At 52.6% G+C, this 17,017-nt stretch overlaps 3 protein-coding genes across 11 annotated transcripts; 2 read left to right on the top strand and 1 right to left on the bottom strand.

Annotated features, from left to right (window-relative positions):
* Nucleotides 1–295: 295 nt before the first annotated feature.
* SDR39U1 (short chain dehydrogenase/reductase family 39U member 1) lies at nucleotides 296–3,424 on the top strand. 6 transcript variants are annotated; one of them, XM_016925939.3, is made up of 6 exons: nucleotides 389–438; nucleotides 740–846; nucleotides 932–1,014; nucleotides 1,393–1,514; nucleotides 2,264–2,407; nucleotides 2,698–3,424. In XM_016925939.3, the coding sequence occupies exons 1-6, from the start codon at nucleotides 423–425 to the stop codon at nucleotides 3,105–3,107; spliced, it is 882 nt and encodes a 293-aa protein (XP_016781428.3). In that variant the 5' UTR covers nucleotides 389–422; the 3' UTR covers nucleotides 3,108–3,424. The 6 variants fall into 6 exon arrangements, with proteins under 6 accessions (XP_016781431.3, XP_016781428.3, XP_063648887.1 ...); XM_016925942.3 differs by lacking the exons at nucleotides 389–438; nucleotides 1,393–1,514 and adding an exon at nucleotides 296–374; XM_063792817.1 differs by lacking the exon at nucleotides 1,393–1,514 and having other exon boundaries at nucleotides 396–438.
* KHNYN (KH and NYN domain containing) lies at nucleotides 1,846–13,514 on the bottom strand. 4 transcript variants are annotated; one of them, XR_001709055.4, is made up of 8 exons: nucleotides 13,180–13,514; nucleotides 12,245–12,462; nucleotides 10,581–11,728; nucleotides 10,339–10,469; nucleotides 10,159–10,255; nucleotides 7,011–7,122; nucleotides 6,701–6,802; nucleotides 1,846–6,153 (listed from the first exon to the last, which is right to left on the bottom strand). XR_001709055.4 is itself a non-coding variant. In XM_003314282.7 (8 exons), the coding sequence occupies exons 1-8, from the start codon at nucleotides 13,415–13,417 to the stop codon at nucleotides 5,904–5,906; spliced, it is 2,292 nt and encodes a 763-aa protein (XP_003314330.4). In that variant the 5' UTR covers nucleotides 13,418–13,507; the 3' UTR covers nucleotides 1,846–5,903. The 4 variants fall into 4 exon arrangements, 3 of the variants coding, with proteins under 3 accessions (XP_003314330.4, XP_003314329.1, XP_009425879.1); XM_003314282.7 differs by having other exon boundaries at nucleotides 7,011–7,118; nucleotides 13,180–13,507; XM_003314281.6 differs by having other exon boundaries at nucleotides 7,011–7,118; nucleotides 13,052–13,224.
* On the top strand, nucleotides 12,194–16,677 carry CBLN3 (cerebellin 3 precursor). The gene is made up of 4 exons (XM_001170186.8): nucleotides 12,194–12,437; nucleotides 13,791–14,423; nucleotides 14,773–14,892; nucleotides 15,130–16,677. Exons 2-4 carry the CDS (start codon nucleotides 14,124–14,126, stop codon nucleotides 15,325–15,327), a joined length of 618 nt encoding a protein of 205 aa, XP_001170186.1. The 5' UTR covers nucleotides 12,194–12,437; nucleotides 13,791–14,123; the 3' UTR covers nucleotides 15,328–16,677.
* Nucleotides 16,678–17,017: the final 340 nt, after the last annotated feature.

The raw sequence follows: 17,017 nt of genomic DNA, 5'->3' as shown, positions 1-17,017 counted from the left end.
GGAAAGAGAGAGAAGAAAAAACTGGCCGAGTGGAAAGAAATCCAGATTACCGGTGGAAGGGTTCTCTTGCATTACTGACCCGCCAACTTAATAGACATCTAAAATTCTGAGGTCTGGGTAGCTTCCGGTTTTAGGTGAAGGGTTTTGTTGGTTTGGGTTTGGTTTGGTTGGTTTTCTACACTAAAGCCTTCCCTCCTCCGCCCTTTCCGGGTCCATCGGTCTAATCCCTCCCACCTCGCTTGCTATTGAAACACACAGCCTATATTTACAAGTTTTTCCGGGTCGCCGAGAAGGGTCACGCACAGGATTGCGACCTCGATTGGAACGCGCTTCCCGAAAGGGGCATGCGCAGAGAGGTCGTAGTCGCGTCTGAGGTGAGGTAAACTCTAAACTTTACGCAGGCGCGTTAGGTCCTAGTCGCTATGCGTGTGCTTGTGGGTGAGGGAGGGCAGAAAGGGAGAGTGCTGGGCGGGCTTAGTCGGAGATTGAGGACTGGGAATCCGCTTCCGGGAGGGCACTGTCTAGTGCACAGGCAACCTAGCCTTGGCCTCCTAGCCCGAGAAGCCGAATCTCCCTAATCCCTGTGACCTGTGTCACCTCTGCATCGCGAGGAGGGGGATAAGTGGGGAGAAGTCTGATGTCAGATGGGATGGCGCCGGAAAAGGGTGCCACAGCGGGGACGGAAGGCGCCCCCACCCCAACTCCACGGGAATATAAACAATTTGTATTTTCCGATCAGGTGGCGGGACAGGCTTCATTGGGACAGCCCTAACCCAGCTGCTGAATGCCAGAGGCCACGAAGTGACGTTGGTCTCCCGAAAACCCGGGCCCGGCCGGATCACGTGGGTAAGTCCATCCTCTGGAAGCGGGTGGGAGGGCAGAGTTGGGCGGCGCAGGGCGGGGCAGGGGTACTGGGTGCTTTCTCCGACAGGATGAGCTCGCTGCATCGGGGCTGCCGAGCTGCGATGCCGCCGTCAACCTGGCCGGAGAGAACATCCTCAACCCTCTCCGAAGGTCAGCCCGGGCCCTAAAGCTGATACCCACTAGAGCACAGGGAGGAAAGTGCCCCACTGATGAGAACCTGTGAGCTATGGGTAATGGAGCTCCCAGATTCCGAACTAAACCGATATCCCAGACTACTCATTCTGCTCCACTCCTCCACCCCCACCTGCTCCTCCACCCAGTCAGCCAATTGGCTTAAGTCCTCACGTATAACTCAGGATGCCCAGGAAATGAATGCCCTTTCCCTCTACAGGAGACGTTGACTGTTTCTCTTAAGCCAAAATTCAGGGCTTTACAAGAAATTGGTATGAAATAGCTCCCAGGAAAAGAGAGAGGGATATGTGCACTTATGTATTTAGTGGCTTTTTATTTCCCATGTTTCTCCTGCAGATGGAATGAAACCTTCCAAAAAGAGGTTCTCGGCAGCCGCCTAGAGACCACCCAATTGCTGGCTAAAGCCATCACCAAAGCCCCACAACCCCCCAAGGCCTGGGTCTTAGTCACAGGTGTAGGTATGCCCCCCAAATCACCAGCTCCTTATATTCACCAGGGGAACGGGGTAACTCAGACCTCTGTAGCTATGCACACACCAGAGCACTGGTCTTTTCCAGGCAAAATGACTTCCTAGGCCCTTGATCCATGCATGTTTCTCCTAACCTTTGTGTACTTTCACTAAGAAATTGAGACCCTGAAAAAACAGTGGGGAGTGGCATCACTCAGTGCCAGGGAAAAGTCCACCTATCCCAAAGTCCCTTACTTCTCACACCATAGTTCTTTAGGAACAGAGTTCCTGGTCACCTTTGGGACCAAGTAATTGCAAACAATTATACACACCAGCCACTATTTGAAGTGTTTTATGCTTATTATCATTTATTCCTTACAACAACCCTATGAGGTAGGTACTATTATTCCCATTTTAAAGATGTGAAAATTCTATACAGAGAGGTTAAGTAACTTGCATCAAGTCAGAGAGTTAATAAATGAGGGAGCTGATTAAAATTCAGGCGCCTGGTACCCAAGTTCCTGTTCTTAACCACTATACTCTAGCAGCCTCTAAGTTTAGCTCTGCAACCAAAGAGTTCCTCCAGGGAAGGAACGCTTCAGGTCATGGAGAAGTTCAAGGGGAAAATATCCAAATGGCTCTGTCACCAAATGGGGAGATCCTAAGGGCCAGAGAAGGTGAGGCCAAGGGGAGCCTCCACTACAGAGAGCCAGGCAGGACCAAGGACACCCAGGGCAAATGATTGTGTTCCACCGGCAGCTTACTACCAGCCCAGTCTGACTGCGGAGTATGATGAAGACAGCCCAGGAGGGGACTTTGACTTTTTCTCCAACCTCGTAACCAAATGGGAAGCTGCAGCCAGGCTTCCTGGAGATTCTACACGCCAGGTGGTGGTGCGCTCAGGTGAGAAACGGGCCTGGGTATCAGACAGGGTTGGAATGTCTTCTCTGGGCTGGGGAAGTGATGGGATTAGGAGAGCTGAGATTACAATTACAGAGTGAGAGGATGCCACCACTTCTAGCCAACCTGCAGATGAGAAGGTGTGAGGTCTTAAAGAGAGCCATACTGCTCGCTTCTGTTACAGAGCCAAGTCAGCATGGGGAGAGTGAGGAAGGGGAAACAGAAACCAGGAGGAGCAGTGGGCTCCTTCAAGGCTGAGAGGACCCCTGTACCTTCCCTCTTGCCTGCTCTAGGGGTTGTGCTGGGCCGTGGGGGTGGTGCCATGGGCCACATGCTGCTGCCCTTTCGCCTGGGCCTGGGGGGCCCCATCGGCTCAGGCCACCAATTCTTCCCCTGGATACACATCGGGGACCTGGCAGGAATCCTGACCCATGCCCTTGAAGCAAACCACGTGCACGGGGTCCTGAATGGAGTAGCTCCATCCTCCGCCACTAATGCTGAGTTTGCCCAGACCTTGGGTGCTGCCCTGGGCCGCCGAGCCTTCATCCCTCTCCCCAGCGCTGTGGTGCAAGCTGTCTTTGGGCGACAGCGTGCCATCATGCTGCTGGAGGGCCAGAAGGTGATCCCACGGCGAACACTGGCCACTGGCTACCAGTATTCCTTCCCAGAGCTAGGGGCTGCCTTAAAGGAAATTGTAGCCTAAGTAGGTCGCGGCAAGGGCCTGAGGCCTGTTCCTCACAGGCTTCCAGGTTAGGCACTGTGAATAGGCTCAGCTCCTCTAGAGAGCTGAAGCCATCTGGTTCTTAGATTCCTCTCCCAGTCCTCTTTCCCATTGTTCTGTTGCTCCACCTTATTGTCTCAAGGCCGTAATCTCATCAGGTTGGGACATTAATCTTTTCAACTCCTTGTAAGATTTCCCAGTTTGGTTTCTCTACATGTCCTGCAGCTGCCCCACTTCTCCTTTACGCTGTGTAGAGAATGCTCTGCAGTTTAGGCAATAAAAATAAATTGTCTCACTAACCTTGGCTCATCTCTTTGGCCTAGATTCTCCTGGGATTTACTTCAAGGAATGTCACCCTAGATGATTCTTCCCCAAAGACGGGGTTTTGAAAGTTATAATGGGCAGTCTCTCTCATCACCGTTTCCCTTCATGGTCCTTCAGTTGCCAAAAGAACTTGTCACAAGTTTGGGACATCAGGTTATGATAAAGATAGACACTAGAAGAGAGAATGATGATCCATTTCCAGTGGGCCCTGTAGTCACCCTGGATGCTGTCAGAGTGCCATTAGGATGCCAGTAGAGGAAGAGGTAAGGCCCAGGTGTAGGATAGCCTTCAGTCTGTGTCACCAAATGGCAAGTGCATTACTAACCACACAATGGTCCCAGTTTATCAGGCTGCAGCAGAACAAAGTCAACATCCCTGTCTATAAGAAGCTTAGGACTTGCCTCTCATCTGACTGGGGCCACTCAGTCAACCAGGGCCCTTAGCACAAAAGGGCAGAAGACACTTTTGGTCTACTGCACACCCACCATCACTGAAAGTGAAAAGGGCAAGAAACCAATCAAGAAGTATAAACAACCCTATCAGGAAAAAAAAAACTCCAAGGTTTTCATCTAGGACCCTTTTTACCTACCTAAAGCTGTGACATCTGCCATAACTTGACCAGACACAGTTCCCCCAGCCACCAGTTCAGGCCATACTAACCAATCTCTTCTCAGGGACCACTGGGTTATCTCTTAATCATTGTCACCTCTTTGACCAGCCTGTCTCCAACACATCTGCCCCCAGCCTGGGTCAGTATGGTACAGTGGTGTAAATCACCAAAAAGGAAGGGGTGAGGACACAAGGACCCTCCCCATCATCATTACACTCGCCATGCAGTATTCAACTCCCTGTGCCACTCAGAGGGAGGCAGAAGTCAGGGCCTGGAAAAGATCTTGTCCAGAGACTCCCCACAGGCCCACACAGAACAGAACCCAGGGGCACCTGTCCTACTTCTTTATCTGGTCTTGGATTCCAGGAAGTTGACTGGCTCTGTATTGTTCCTGGAGGTATGACCAGCCTCAAAGGTGGATGTAACAGAAAAGCATACTTTAGGCTGCACTAAAGTAAGGAGTACTGATTAATACCGTCTACACAGGGAATGTGCTACCCTGGAGATAGTAAATTCCCTGGCACAGGAGGACTTCAAGCAGATCCAGGGCAATGACCTCTAGGAATCAGGGTGAAGAGAGCATGTCAGTAACAGCAGAGTTGGTCTGGTGGCCAGTCAAGTGCCTTCCAACTCTGGTTCTTTCATTTTCCAGATAATTAGTTCATCTAGAACCAACTGGTTCAACTTCCGTTAAGTCCTCCCATCCCCATACACACACACATAAAGCAGAAGTGTGCCTTGCTTTATGCAACATACGTCTTCCATAGAGAAAATGTTAGGGTCGGATCACATTAATATTGTCATTGCAGAGCATGGCTTCATCGATTTGGTGAAAAATCGACGTGTTCATCTCAACACCAGGAAGTGCATCTAACCAGGGATTTGCCAACACATTTGTTAGTCTGTAAACAACACCTGAATACAACAGGAGAGCTGCCATTTATAGGAACCCTGAGAGTATTTTGATAATGCAGTCATCCCTAATTTACCTACTGTGTAAATGTAGATTTTGGAGGTTGCTCAAAAGGGATGCAGCCATTATAGGGCATGTTATAGTGAGAATGCAGTGTTAAAATCTAGGGTGTGGATCCTGGAGACAAAGGACCCACATCTCTCTGAAAGTGAGGTTTCGGTTAGAGAGCCTGTGCAGCCACAGGCAGACACACCTGAGACTTGGTCCAAGCACCTTTCCTCCAAGAGGCTTTCCTCTATGTTCTCATTTCTCCTCCCAACAGGTATTTTTACCCCTGATTTGTAGGCAGAAGTAAAGCCCAAGCAACTCAATCAAGGTCACAAACAGGCATAGCTGAGACCAGAAGCCAAGTCTCCCTCTGCCTTCTTCACTAGCTCACTCCACCCTATCGTGGCCCAGTCCACATAACACTGTGCCAGGGCCTAGCATCTCCTTCCACGCTCCCAGGAGCTCAGCAAGGGAGCATCTTGTTCTCTGGCCATCCAGAGCAGCAGCCAGGGAGAGGAACAGCTTAACTTCCTGTCACTTCCTGCCCACCCTGCCCTCCACCCTAGCTCAGCTTGGAGGTGGAGCCAACAGTCTCAGTCTCCGGAATTAATCCCTCTAGCAGCCCCCACTCCCTACAGAAACCCTGTGCTAAGGCAAAGTTGAGAAGTTAAGGCTGAGCAGAACCTCTTGAGAGCTGGCTGAGGTCCTGACTCAGTAAGATCAAGTTCACTTTATAGACCTGTCCCAAAGTGGCTTCCCTGATCCAAAGCGCCAACTCAGGGTGCCTCTGGATCAGAGTGAGCAGCAGAGGGACTCTCACAGAAAGGGCTGAGCTGGAGGCGGCTGGAGCTGACAGGGCGGCAGCCACTCAAGCAGGTGAGGCTCAAAAGTTAAGACTGAGCAGGGCCTCAGACAGTTGGTTGATGTCCCGGCAGTATGGCTCCCGCTGCAGGATGAAGTCCACTTTGTGATCCTGACCCCAAAACACCTCCAGCAGCTGCCGCCGGAGCCGCTCTGTTTCCCGGGTCTTCCGAATGCCACCACTACCTTTTTCCTCTTCTCTCCCCTGCTGCTGTTTCCCATGTTCTGCAAAGCCCCTGGAAGGATGCTGAGCCTTAGAAGACCCCTGTGTCCTGGGAAGAAACAGACCAAAAAGAGCTGATGAGCATCCTGCGGGGGAAATTAGATCTTAGTGGGCTACCCCTCTCTTAATTGTCCTGCCTATTCTTGGCTTTGGGGGAGAAATCCTGAAGTTCCTGAAGCTGACCACTGAGTGGCAGTATCAACCCACTTCTGAAGGGAAGATGGGCCGTTCTTTTAGAAACAGGGTGAACTCTGCCACTATTATGATCTAGTTCTAGTCCTAAATGAATCACTTATGTAATGGTCAGCAGAAGGCATGCTGAATACAACTGGCTGTCAGTATAAGCAACCATTTTCCAAATAACTCCATCAAACATGCTGATTAAGAGAAACAGGAAGCAGGTGTTTCCCTCCCAGCAAGGAGGTTCTATGTCAGGATCCCCTGGGAAGCTTATAAAGGCCAAGGCCAATGCAACTCAAACCACTGCAAAATTAAGCTGGCCCAAACTGAGGTCACACTTCCACCCAAGTCTCTGGGCCTGCCGAGAGAGGGCCAGGGGTGGGGGCTGCCTGCAAGTAGTCTAGGGGATTGATTACCTGGCTGGCTTCTTCAGAAATTCATCCAGGGTGGGGCCGTTTCGCCCCAGTGGGTCATCAGGTACCATGAAGAGGTTTCCCACAAAGGTAAAGGGCAGCAGGCTGGATGGCGAAAGATAATGTGTGGTCACAGAGGGGGCCCTTGCCCACCTCCCAGGCAACTGAGACCAGTATCACCAGAAGCTGCTGGCTCCACCCTTCAAGAAAACTTCACCTTCTTCCCAGAGTTTTCACCCCATGGCCAGAGCAGAGCTGGCTTTAGAAAAACATCTGCATCTGTGCCCAGTTCTCAGCGGGAGGGCTCCCTCACCGTTCTCTGATGATTGCCATCCACTTCTCAGACTCCTCCGCCAGGTCCCGGAACTGGTCATTGGAGACAATTATCCCATCTGTCTCTTCAGCCAGCTTCACCATGAACCTGTCTCCAAAACCACAGCAACCGAGAGAGGGTTGAAAAATTACCTACTGGGTACAATGTTCACTGTTTGGATCATGGTTAAATTAAAAGCCTTGACTTCACCACTATGCAATATATCTATGTAGCAAAACTGTACTGGTATCCCCCAAATCTATAAAAATAAAAGTAAAAACCACAGCAACCATTTGGGACTCTCCAAGGCCCCAACCCCAGAAGTTTTACTGTCTCCCATAAGCCACTTCTGGTGATGGAGATCTGGCCCCCTACCTCACCTTGACCCAGCTACAGGCAACTGACTAGATGCAAGTGCCATGGCCTAGAGAGGAAACAAAGATGAATCCAAGGTGGTCTCCCAGTAGCATCCTATCTGCCAACCATAGTCCTTCACCCAACACTTTGTGCCTCGTCAGTAAACAGTAAGATCTAGCTCTGTCTTCCACCCTGCCCAACCAATCCCTTGCAAATCCAACATGCCCTTCCTTTGAAAAGCCTTGTGCTCTGCTCCCTTCCTTCCCAGGCCCACCATTACCACCCCAGTAATTCAGATATTGCAACTGAGATTATGCATAACCTCCTAACAAGGGGGTCCCCGCCTCTGACCACTCACCCACCCTCCAGTCTCCCCTGCCCTGCCCCAAGAAAGCATGCTTATCACCTACACAAAACTCTTCCACACTTGCCCTTTATTTACCAAATAAAGTCCACACACCCAGGCCTAGCAGCTAAGGCCTTCTACAGGTCAGCTCAAATCACCCTTACAGCCTTATCTCTCCCAATATTTCCTAACCCACTCTCAACTCCAGCTAAAATCAATAATCAGATTACACTCTGCTCTCCACGTATGTCTTATGCTGACTTCCATATTTCTCCAACTATTTCCTCTATTGAAGGCACTTCCCAAGACTTGCTAAGGAACAGAATTACCAAGGGAACTTTTTTAAAAAATGCCTGGCCTCCACTTCAGTAATTCTGATTCCACAAGACAGGGTAGGACTCATGAAGTGATGGGTGGTGGTCTTTTTAACAGATTTAGAAACGAGGAGATCCAACCCATCCCAGTCTTCTCAACACAAAAACTCACAAATCTCTCCTTTCCCACAAAACCCCAGCCAGAATGGGGCTCCCTTCCCTCTGAGTTCCTGTAGTGTTTGATTTATGGTTTCTTTCGGCTCTCTAGTCAAGAATCAGATCTTGTTCCCAGTGTTCCCACCTCCTCCTGCAGGCCATGCACCTAGTACTAAGTGAGCAGTCAGTATTTGAAAGATAGTGTGGTATAGGGAGAACTGGGAGTCAGGATTAGGTGTGACAGATATTGGGCTCTGAGCTTCTGTCTGGGAAACAAATTAAGGGAATGACATACAAATGTCTATGGCCGGGCTTGGTGGCTCACGCCTGTAATCCCAGCACTTTGGGAGGCTGAGGTGGGTGGATCATGAGGTCAGGAAATCAAGACCACCCTGGCCAACATGGTGAAACCCCATCTCTACTAAAATGCAAAAAGTTAGCTGGGCATGGTGGCATGCACCTGAAGTCCCAGCTACTCGGGAGGCTGAGGTAGGGGAATCACTTGAACCTGGGAGGCAGAGGTTGCAGTGAGCCAAGATCATGCCACTGCACTCCAGCGTGGTGACAGAGCAAGGCTCCGTCTCAAAAACAAACCAAAAAAAAATTATATGGTACGCTTATGGTATGCAAATGGTATTTTCCAGTTAAGCATATTTTACTATGATCGCATTACACAGTATGTTGTTCAGCAACATTCATTCCATATGCCTACGCTGTGTACCACTGTGCTTATTCACTGTTACTGGGTGAATTCCCAATTTATATTATGTTATCTGCCAACCAGGTCCCACACAACTGGGCAGACACATGCCTTTAACATTCATTAAAACGAACTCAATCTTCAGTTTCAATTCTGTTTCAATGCAGGTGTGGAAAGAAGATTCCATATCTTGGGTAATCTGTGACATCCAGATATAAATAGAATAACATTGGGAGAACGTAAACTGCTTTTTTGTAGAATACCATTTACTTGTTAAGGAATAGAAGGTAAGTGTTTGAAAAGACAAAGTATATAATCACTATGGTTTGGAAAAACTAATTTTTAAAAACTGTATAATGTCCTAGAGAATAAAGAACTTGTAAATTTTTTAACTTGGCTTTCTAAAATCTGCTCATTTCTCACACCACCTAGGCAGACTATGGTAGAAGTGTGCCTTGTATTTTCATTCAAACCATCTGGCAGCTTTGAGGTCTAATTTCCCTTTGCTAAGACAGGTAACCACTCTGACCCTCTGTCTCCACGACTGCAGATTGGAGATATACCCGCTGCCACACTTGAGTAGGTCTGTGCAAAGTTAGGATGGAATGTCACTGTACTCTTGCCTAGCACCTTGAGCAAGGCAAGCACATACCTTATCTTTTTCGTATATTCACAAGGAGGGTAAATGAATGGAGGAGGACCCTGAGACAAAGAGGTTAATTCACTAAGGAAAGTTCCACAGTCAAAGTCAATGAGTAGTGCTACTTGAGGCTCAAATTCAGATCTTCCAATTCTAAATCCAGTGATCTTTCTATTATACCATGTTTTGTACAGTCCTATTATTCATGCGTTGTGTTTCTCCATTTTACTTGTTATTTTGACCTTTACTCTGGTTTTTCCAGAATGTTAGGGAAATTTCTCTGCATGTTTGGAAATTCAGGTTATAAGAAGACATCTGTCAGCTACTTATGTAACCAGCTTTCCCACCTTTCCACTAAACCAGTATTTTCTAGACAGTAAGGCACTATATAAATACAAGGTATCATTTTGTTTGATGAATGATGAATAGACAAACATGGTTGTCTACAGTTCATCTCATCACACCTGCAGGGCAGGTTTACCTACCCAATCATAAGGCACACAGAGGAATAACTGGCCCCTTACCCACCACCAAGCCTTAGAAACAGCGTAAACTACCAGGAGCTTTTCTCTCTCCCTCAGTCTTCCACAGGGCTCCTTGAATATCAAGTCTGGGGCCAGGAGAGGAGCAAGTACCTGTCATCATAGGAGGAGATCCTCTTGCCATCCATGACTCGTGAGGGTGTGAGGGAGAGCAGGCTGAGGGAATACAGCTTTTGCAGGAAGTGACTCTCTATTGAAAAAGAACATAATAGGGTTCTCCTCAAGGTGGAAACAGAGCCTATCCTGGGACACTGAAGACCAGGCCCAACTCACCTCTGACTTTGGCATCCTTACTGAAGCGCCACTGAGGCACAAAGACAGTTATGTCACGGTGACCACGGTCCCAGAAGTACTGCACAGCAATGGCAATGCCCCGGCTGGAGAAGTAGTGCTGGAGGCCATGCCTGTAGTGGGAGGGGGTCGGCCAGAGGAGGGGCTTGGCACCCTGGCTACAATGCCAGCCCCTCAGGACATATCCTCCCTCTCCTAGGCCCTTAGCCCCACCAGGTACTCACACCATGGCCACGTTGCTGCCGTCAATGACAATATGGCGGAGGTCTGGCTGGCCAGGCACATTGGCAAGGCACAGGGTGAAAGGATCCTGCAGGGCCTCCTTGAAACGCTGTGTTCCAGTCACCAAGTTGCCCCCTCGGGCGCCTCGTTTCCATTGAGGCCCCCGACCCCGTGCCATGCCCTGCTGCTTGTCTCCCCTGTCCCCCACGTCTCCCCGGTCTCCGCAGTCACCCCGGTCTCCACAGTGCCATGGGGGTTCCGGTGCAGGTGGAGGGCTGGGCACCCTCGGAGGAGAGGCATTCCCATTGTGGAGTCGCTGGAGGAGGGAGGCTCCTCGGGACTGAGCTGCCCTGTGACAGGAGCCATGGGCACCGGGAGGCTCACGGTGGACACAGAACCCTCCTCCTCCCAGAGTTATCTCCTCCTTCCCCAGGGCCTTCCCTTTCAGGGGTGCTGACTCCCTTGCCCCTCCACCCACTGACTGTGGCCTGAGGGCCACTTCTCTCTCCCACGCCTCTTCCCCAGGCAACTCCTTCCACCCCAAATCCATCTCCCTGGGACCACCCTGTTTCCCTCCCTCCTTCTCCACAGCGTAAGTGTCTCCCCTTGCTCCCCTGGAATCTCCGGGTCCCATAGATCCAGTGTCCAGGGACTCCCTGCCGTCACTAGGGGGAGCTCTCACTCCTTGGCACTGAGCACCCAGCAAGGCTGAGCTCCGCCCCTCCCAAGAAGCCAGTGCTCCTGGCCCCTGCCCACTAGACGCCTCCTGCACCAGACTCAGCAGCTCCTCCTGGACAGCCAGGGGCAACTGCAACAGAGCCTCTCTATGGGCATCCCCCGGGGACCGCAGCAGGGCAGAGAAGTCTCTCAGCACTCCAGTACACTGAGAGGCTCCGGAAGATGGTCCTGGCGTGAAGTCCCAGCTCAGCCGCTCTGCCAGCTCTTCTACCCGGCTCTGAGCCATGACAAAGGCTTCAGTCAGGCCACTGATCATCAGTGAGCCTGGCGCCCTGGGCACCAGATGGGCTGACGTGCTCCAGGCCAGGCAGTCAAGGAAGAAGCCCTGGGCTCCCAGAAAGATGCAGTGCAGTTTGGGCGGGTAGTGGATTTCATCCTGCAGTTCTGGGCTGCAGAGGCCTTTCAGGTACTCCTGGTTGGGAGGAAGGGAAGGTCAGGAAAAGTAAACTAACTGGCCCAGATCACCCCTCCTGGCTCCTTGCTCGCTCCTGAGCTCCAGGATGTCTGGAGTATCCACATGATGTTATTCCCATTTTAGAGATAAGGAAACTGAGACTCCCATCACAAAGCTGGTACATGATTGAGCCATCCTGGAACCCCAGCCTAATCCCAAAGGAAGCAATGTGGCCCAGCCTCCCACCCCACAGTGCATTCCTTGGTGGGGCCAACTTGTTCAGCCAGATATCTCTATTCTCCCAAAGAGCACAGAATGATTTTTGCCAGCCTGGGCCATCACAGAAGAAATTAAGCTGAAACTGAAAACAAATATAGAGTTGGAAAGTCCCTCAAAACTCAGGGGCACTGAGGTTGCCAGTGAGACAACCAAGAAGTGGAGATCCTCCCCAGGCCCCTCCTCTTCCCTGCTCTCCTCCGCCCTGGGGGAAAGCGTCCTTGGTGCCTGGAGGGATGGGGGAGAGAAGGCGTTCACCTTGGCTCTGCTGGCGTTTTCCTTGGGGCCCTCCAGCTGCAGCCAGATGTGGGGGTTGTCCGGACAGTCCTTCGGAAGGACGCTCACCCCCACGCTGAAGATGCGCTCCACATGGGGCTGCTGTTCCCGAACCTTGTTCTCAGCCTCCGCAGTCACCGCAAAGCGATCTGGGGACGCGGGGCGGGCCCCCCAGGTAGGCATGGCTGCTGCCCCCAGCCCTGGAAGGGGAGAAGGCAGCTCAGAGCCTCATTGTACCCTCAATCCAAATCCTGGTTCCTGGGACTACACCAGCTATCAACAGGTCGCACCTAGTTAAGGCTCTGGTAAACAGCCCCAGGAGGTGACAAGCATCTGAGTCCACTGGAGGTAGGGAGGGTGTATGTCACGCAGGCCTCTCCGGAGAGGAAGTCCCGGTAAACAAGGCTGTCTATCGAGAGTGGGCGTCTGGGCTTTGGAAAAGGACGACCACAGTCCGGAGCAAGTAGGGTGGGGGGGCTCCAGCTCGGCCTGGAGGCCAGAAGGAGTCTCCTGGGGGACTCTGAAGCTTCTTAAGGACGAATCCTCAGCAGGGGATTGAACTAGGCTGTCCTCTGGGGGCCCTGGTCTGCCATTTCCAAGGTTCAAGCCACTCCCACCCCTCCCCCAGCCGTCCGCTGCCCCTCTCCGTCAGGCCACGAGCGCCGCCCAGGGCCCAGGGGCCGGGCCGGGCCCGCCCACCGCGGACTGGGGCAGCCACCCCGGGCCGGGCCTACTCCGCACTGCGGCTCCCGCTCCCCGCTCCCGGGCGCGGGGGAGGGGCGCGCCTACCGCCTCCGCCGCCCGCGCCGGCTTCGGGTCCTCTCAGCGCCCGCCGGGCCCCCGCTTTGCCCGCGCCCCCAGCCCAGGGGACAAGGGCAGGGGGCCCGAATCTGGGCGGGCCTTCCCGGGTTCCTCACCCAACGGGGACCTCTCTTGTCCACATCGCACGCAAACTGTTTCTTGAGTCACTTCCTGGCCTGGGGCGGAGTCAGCCCAGCTCCTCCCGGCTGCGCGCCCTCCTCCCAACCCCGCCGCCGCACCCAGAAGCCCCGACGGGCCCGCTCGGCCTAGTCCCCTCGGCGGCTCCAGGGCTCGCTCCTTGCGCTTCTCACCAGCCCTCCCGTCTGTCTCCCGGCCCTCAGGGTCCTCGCGCATTCTGCGCAGTTACTTCTCGGAAAGGGGAACCATGCGTTGAAAGTTGTTTCCCGCGAAAAAAGATGTGGCCGACCAAAGAGGCAGCGTGACTGGCCCACTGGTGCTCTAGGCCCAAGCACTTTCCACCAAAGCAATCGTGGCGGAGGGGGTAGGCGGGAGGCGGGAGGCGGGAGGCGGAGAGTACCCCTGGTGGAGTACCCCTTTCTTCCAACAAATGGAAAGATGCCACGAAGAAGGGCTGTTGATTTGTGGGGGATTTTGAAGAGAAGAGGAATAGGAGGAAGGGGTTGAGGGGCTGCCTCTGGCATATGCACACACTCACACATTCTCTCACACCCCTCACACACACATACCATGTTCTCCATCCCCCCAGGTCCAGCCCTCAGTGCTGTCCCATCCAGCAGGGCTGCCCTGAAGCTCTGGCTGCAGCCCTCCCGTCCAGCGGGCAGGCGGCTTCATCCCTCCTTTCTCTCCCAAAGCCCAACTGCTGTCACTGCATGCTCTGCCAAGGAGGAGGGAACTGCAGTGACAGCAGGAGTAAGAGTGGGAGGCAGGACAGAGCTGGGACACAGGTATGGAAAGGGGGTTCAGCAAGCCAAGAGAGGGCAGACGATCAGGGTGCCGGCGGTGAGAATCCAGGGAGAGGAGCGGAAACAGAAGAGGGGCAGAAGACCGGGGCACTTGTGGGTTGCAGAGCCCCTCAGCCATGTTGGGAGCCAAGCCACACTGGCTACCAGGTCCCCTACACAGTCCCGGACTGCCCTTGGTTCTGGTGCTTCTGGCCCTTGGGGCCGGGTGGGCCCAGGAGGGGTCAGAGCCCGTCCTGCTGGAGGGGGAGTGCCTGGTGGTCTGTGAGCCTGGCCGAGCTGCTGCAGGGGGGCCCGGGGGAGCAGCCCTGGGAGAGGCGCCCCCTGGGCGAGTGGCATTTGCTGCGGTCCGAAGCCACCACCATGAGCCAGCAGGGGAAACCGGCAATGGCACCAGTGGGGCCATCTACTTCGACCAGGTAATCCCCCTACCCCTGTCCAGGGGACCTGGAAGGACCCTGCAAGGACCTGGAAGCAACTGTCCAAGCCCACTTTGCTGTCTCTGAGGCTTTAAGAAAACAGCTTCCTACATCTTTCCCTAATCTGGCCTGTTGCCCCACCACCCCACCGACGGTTTCCCCTCCCTCCACCCATACGCAGCTCCCTCCTTGCTCCTTCTCACCATTTCTTTTGAATCTGTTCACTCCTATTCACTCCTACTTGCCACTCCTTCTATTCATTACTCACTGCCCCTGCCCCTAGTCCCCATGGTACCCCTGAGCCATGGGCATTTCCTGAGCCCCACTCAGCAGGCTCTGCTTCCCCCAGGTCCTGGTGAACGAGGGCGGTGGCTTTGACCGGGCCTCTGGCTCCTTCGTAGCCCCTGTCCGGGGTGTCTACAGCTTCCGGTTCCATGTGGTGAAGGTGTACAACCGCCAAACTGTCCAGGTGACCTCAGCACTGGCCCCCATCCCCGGCTCGGGAGGGTGGGGAGGGGGAAGAAGGGGAGCCCAGCTGACCTCCGGGTGGACTCTCCATTGACCTGTGTCCTGGAGGCCAGGACCAGGGGAGGAATGGGCCTGCCTTGCATTGAGTGTGGAGGATGTGCAGAGTCCAATGCTGGCCACCCCTCAGCCCTCCAGGGAGAGCCTGGGGAATGGGGGCTAACTGGGCTCCCCTCCCCAGGTGAGCCTGATGCTGAACACGTGGCCTGTCATCTCAGCCTTTGCCAATGACCCTGACGTGACCCGGGAGGCAGCCACCAGCTCTGTGCTACTGCCCTTGGACCCCGGGGACCGAGTGTCTCTGCGCCTGCGTCGGGGGAATCTACTGGGTGGCTGGAAATACTCAAGTTTCTCTGGCTTCCTCATCTTCCCTCTCTGAGGACCCAAGCCTTTCAAGCACAAGAATCCAGCCCCTGACAACTTTCTTCTGCCCTCTCTTGCCCCAGAAACAGCAGAGGCAGGAGAGAGACTCCCTCTGGCTGCCTATCCCACCTCTTTGCATGGGACCCTGTGCCAAACACCCAAGTTTAAGAGAAGAGTAGAGCTGTGGCATCTCCAGACCAGGCCTTTCCACCCACCCACCCCCAGTTACCCTCCCAGCCACCTGCTGCATCTGTTCCTGCCTGCAGCCCTAGGATCAGGGCAAGGTTTGGCAAGAAGGAAGATCTGCACTACTTTGCGGCCTCTGCTCCTCCGGTTCCCCCACCCCAGCTTCCTGCTCAATGCTGTTCAGGGACAGGTGGCGCAGGTGAGCCTGACAGGCCCCCACAGGAGCCCAGATGGACAAGCCTCAGCGTACCCTGCAGGCTTCTTCCTGTGAGGAAAGCCAGCATCACGGATCTCAGCCAGCACCGTCAGAAGCTGAACCAGCACCGTATGGGCTAGGGTGGGAGGCTCAGCCACAGGCAGAAGGGTGGGAAGGGCCTGGAGTCTGTGGCTGGTGAGGAAGGAAGGAGGGTGTATTGTCTAGACTGAACATGGTACACATTCTGCATGTATAGCAGAGCAGCCAGCAGGCAGCAATCCTGGCTGTCCTTCTATGCTGGATCCCAGATAGACTCTGGCCCTTACCTCCCCACCTGAGACTAGGGTGCGTGTGTTTGCTCTGGCTGAGAGCAGAGCTGAGAGCAGGTATACAGAGCTGGAAGTGGACCATGGAAAACATCGATAACCATGCATCCTCTTGCTTGGCCACCTCCTGAAACTGCTCCACCTTTGAAGTTTGAACTTTAGTCCCTCCACACTCTGACTGCTGCCTCCTTCCTCCCAGCTCTCTCACTGAGTTATCTTCACTGTACCTGTTCCAGCCTATCCCCACCATCTCTCTTTCTCCTGATCTGTGCTGTCTTATTCTCCTCCTTAGGCTTCATATTACCTGGGATTCCATGATTCATTCCTTCAGACCCTCTCCTGCCAGTATGCTAAACCCTCCCTCTCTCTTTCTTATCCCGCTGTCCCATTGGCCCAGCCTGGATGAATCTATCAATAAAACAACTAGAGAACGGTGGTCAGTGAGACACTATAGGATTACTAAAGAGAAGATGCCTCTGGAGTTTGGATTGGGTGTTACAGGTACAAGTAGGTATGTTGCAGAGGAAAATAAATATCAAACTGTATACTAAAATTACATTTTAAAAGTTGAATAATGTTTGAGTTAAATAGGAAATACCAAGGTGAATTTGTGGTTTTGAAAATAAATAATTTTTTGAACTGTCACTAATCCTAAAAACAACATCAGGAACAATCTGATATCCATTCTTAGAAACTGGATCTTAGCTTCAAATGTTAGTCACCATTAAAAAAAAATACCAAAAACCCTCAGGTTCCTTGGAGAATAGCTGCACACCTTAAGTAACTCCAGGCCCAGAACATGTTGTTGATGACAGAAAGCAAAGATACTTTTTAAATGTATAAAGTAAAGCTGAAAAGGCAAAGGAATCAATTTAAAGAAGCTCCCACTTGACATGCTTTGACAATTTGATTATCAAAAGGAAAATAATATAGTTAATTGGAACAAGGTGAATTTTTTAAATCCATGTACCTGCAATGATATTCAAAAAGGAAGAAGT

The sequence above is a fragment of the Pan troglodytes genome, chromosome 15 (genome assembly GCF_028858775.2).
Source record: "Pan troglodytes isolate AG18354 chromosome 15, NHGRI_mPanTro3-v2.0_pri, whole genome shotgun sequence".
NCBI lineage: Eukaryota > Metazoa > Chordata > Mammalia > Primates > Hominidae > Pan > Pan troglodytes.
The sequence above is the reverse complement of the archived record's forward strand: the minus strand, read 5'-3'. Positions and strand labels throughout refer to the sequence as shown.

Excerpts from the sequence above, each read along its gene's own strand:
- CBLN3 (XM_001170186.8), top strand. The coding sequence starts at position 14,124 with ATGTTGGGAGCCAAGCCACACTGGCTACCAGGTCCCCTACACAGTCCC. Across the intron at positions 14,424-14,772 it reads GGGCCATCTACTTCGACCAG|GTCCTGGTGAACGAGGGCGG; the intron begins GTAATCCCCCTA and ends TGCTTCCCCCAG. Across the intron at positions 14,893-15,129 it reads ACAACCGCCAAACTGTCCAG|GTGAGCCTGATGCTGAACAC; the intron begins GTGACCTCAGCA and ends TCCCCTCCCCAG.
- SDR39U1 (XM_016925939.3), top strand. Across the intron at positions 847-931 it reads GGCCCGGCCGGATCACGTGG|GATGAGCTCGCTGCATCGGG; the intron begins GTAAGTCCATCC and ends TTTCTCCGACAG. Across the intron at positions 1,015-1,392 it reads ATCCTCAACCCTCTCCGAAG|ATGGAATGAAACCTTCCAAA; the intron begins GTCAGCCCGGGC and ends TTTCTCCTGCAG.
- KHNYN (XM_003314282.7), bottom strand. The coding sequence starts at position 13,417 with ATGCGCGAGGACCCTGAGGGCCGGGAGACAGACGGGAGGGCTGGTGAG. Across the intron at positions 10,256-10,338 it reads TAAGGATGCCAAAGTCAGAG|AGAGTCACTTCCTGCAAAAG; the intron begins GTGAGTTGGGCC and ends CTTTTTCAATAG. Across the intron at positions 6,803-7,010 it reads ATGGCAATCATCAGAGAACG|CCTGCTGCCCTTTACCTTTG; the intron begins GTGAGGGAGCCC and ends TTCGCCATCCAG.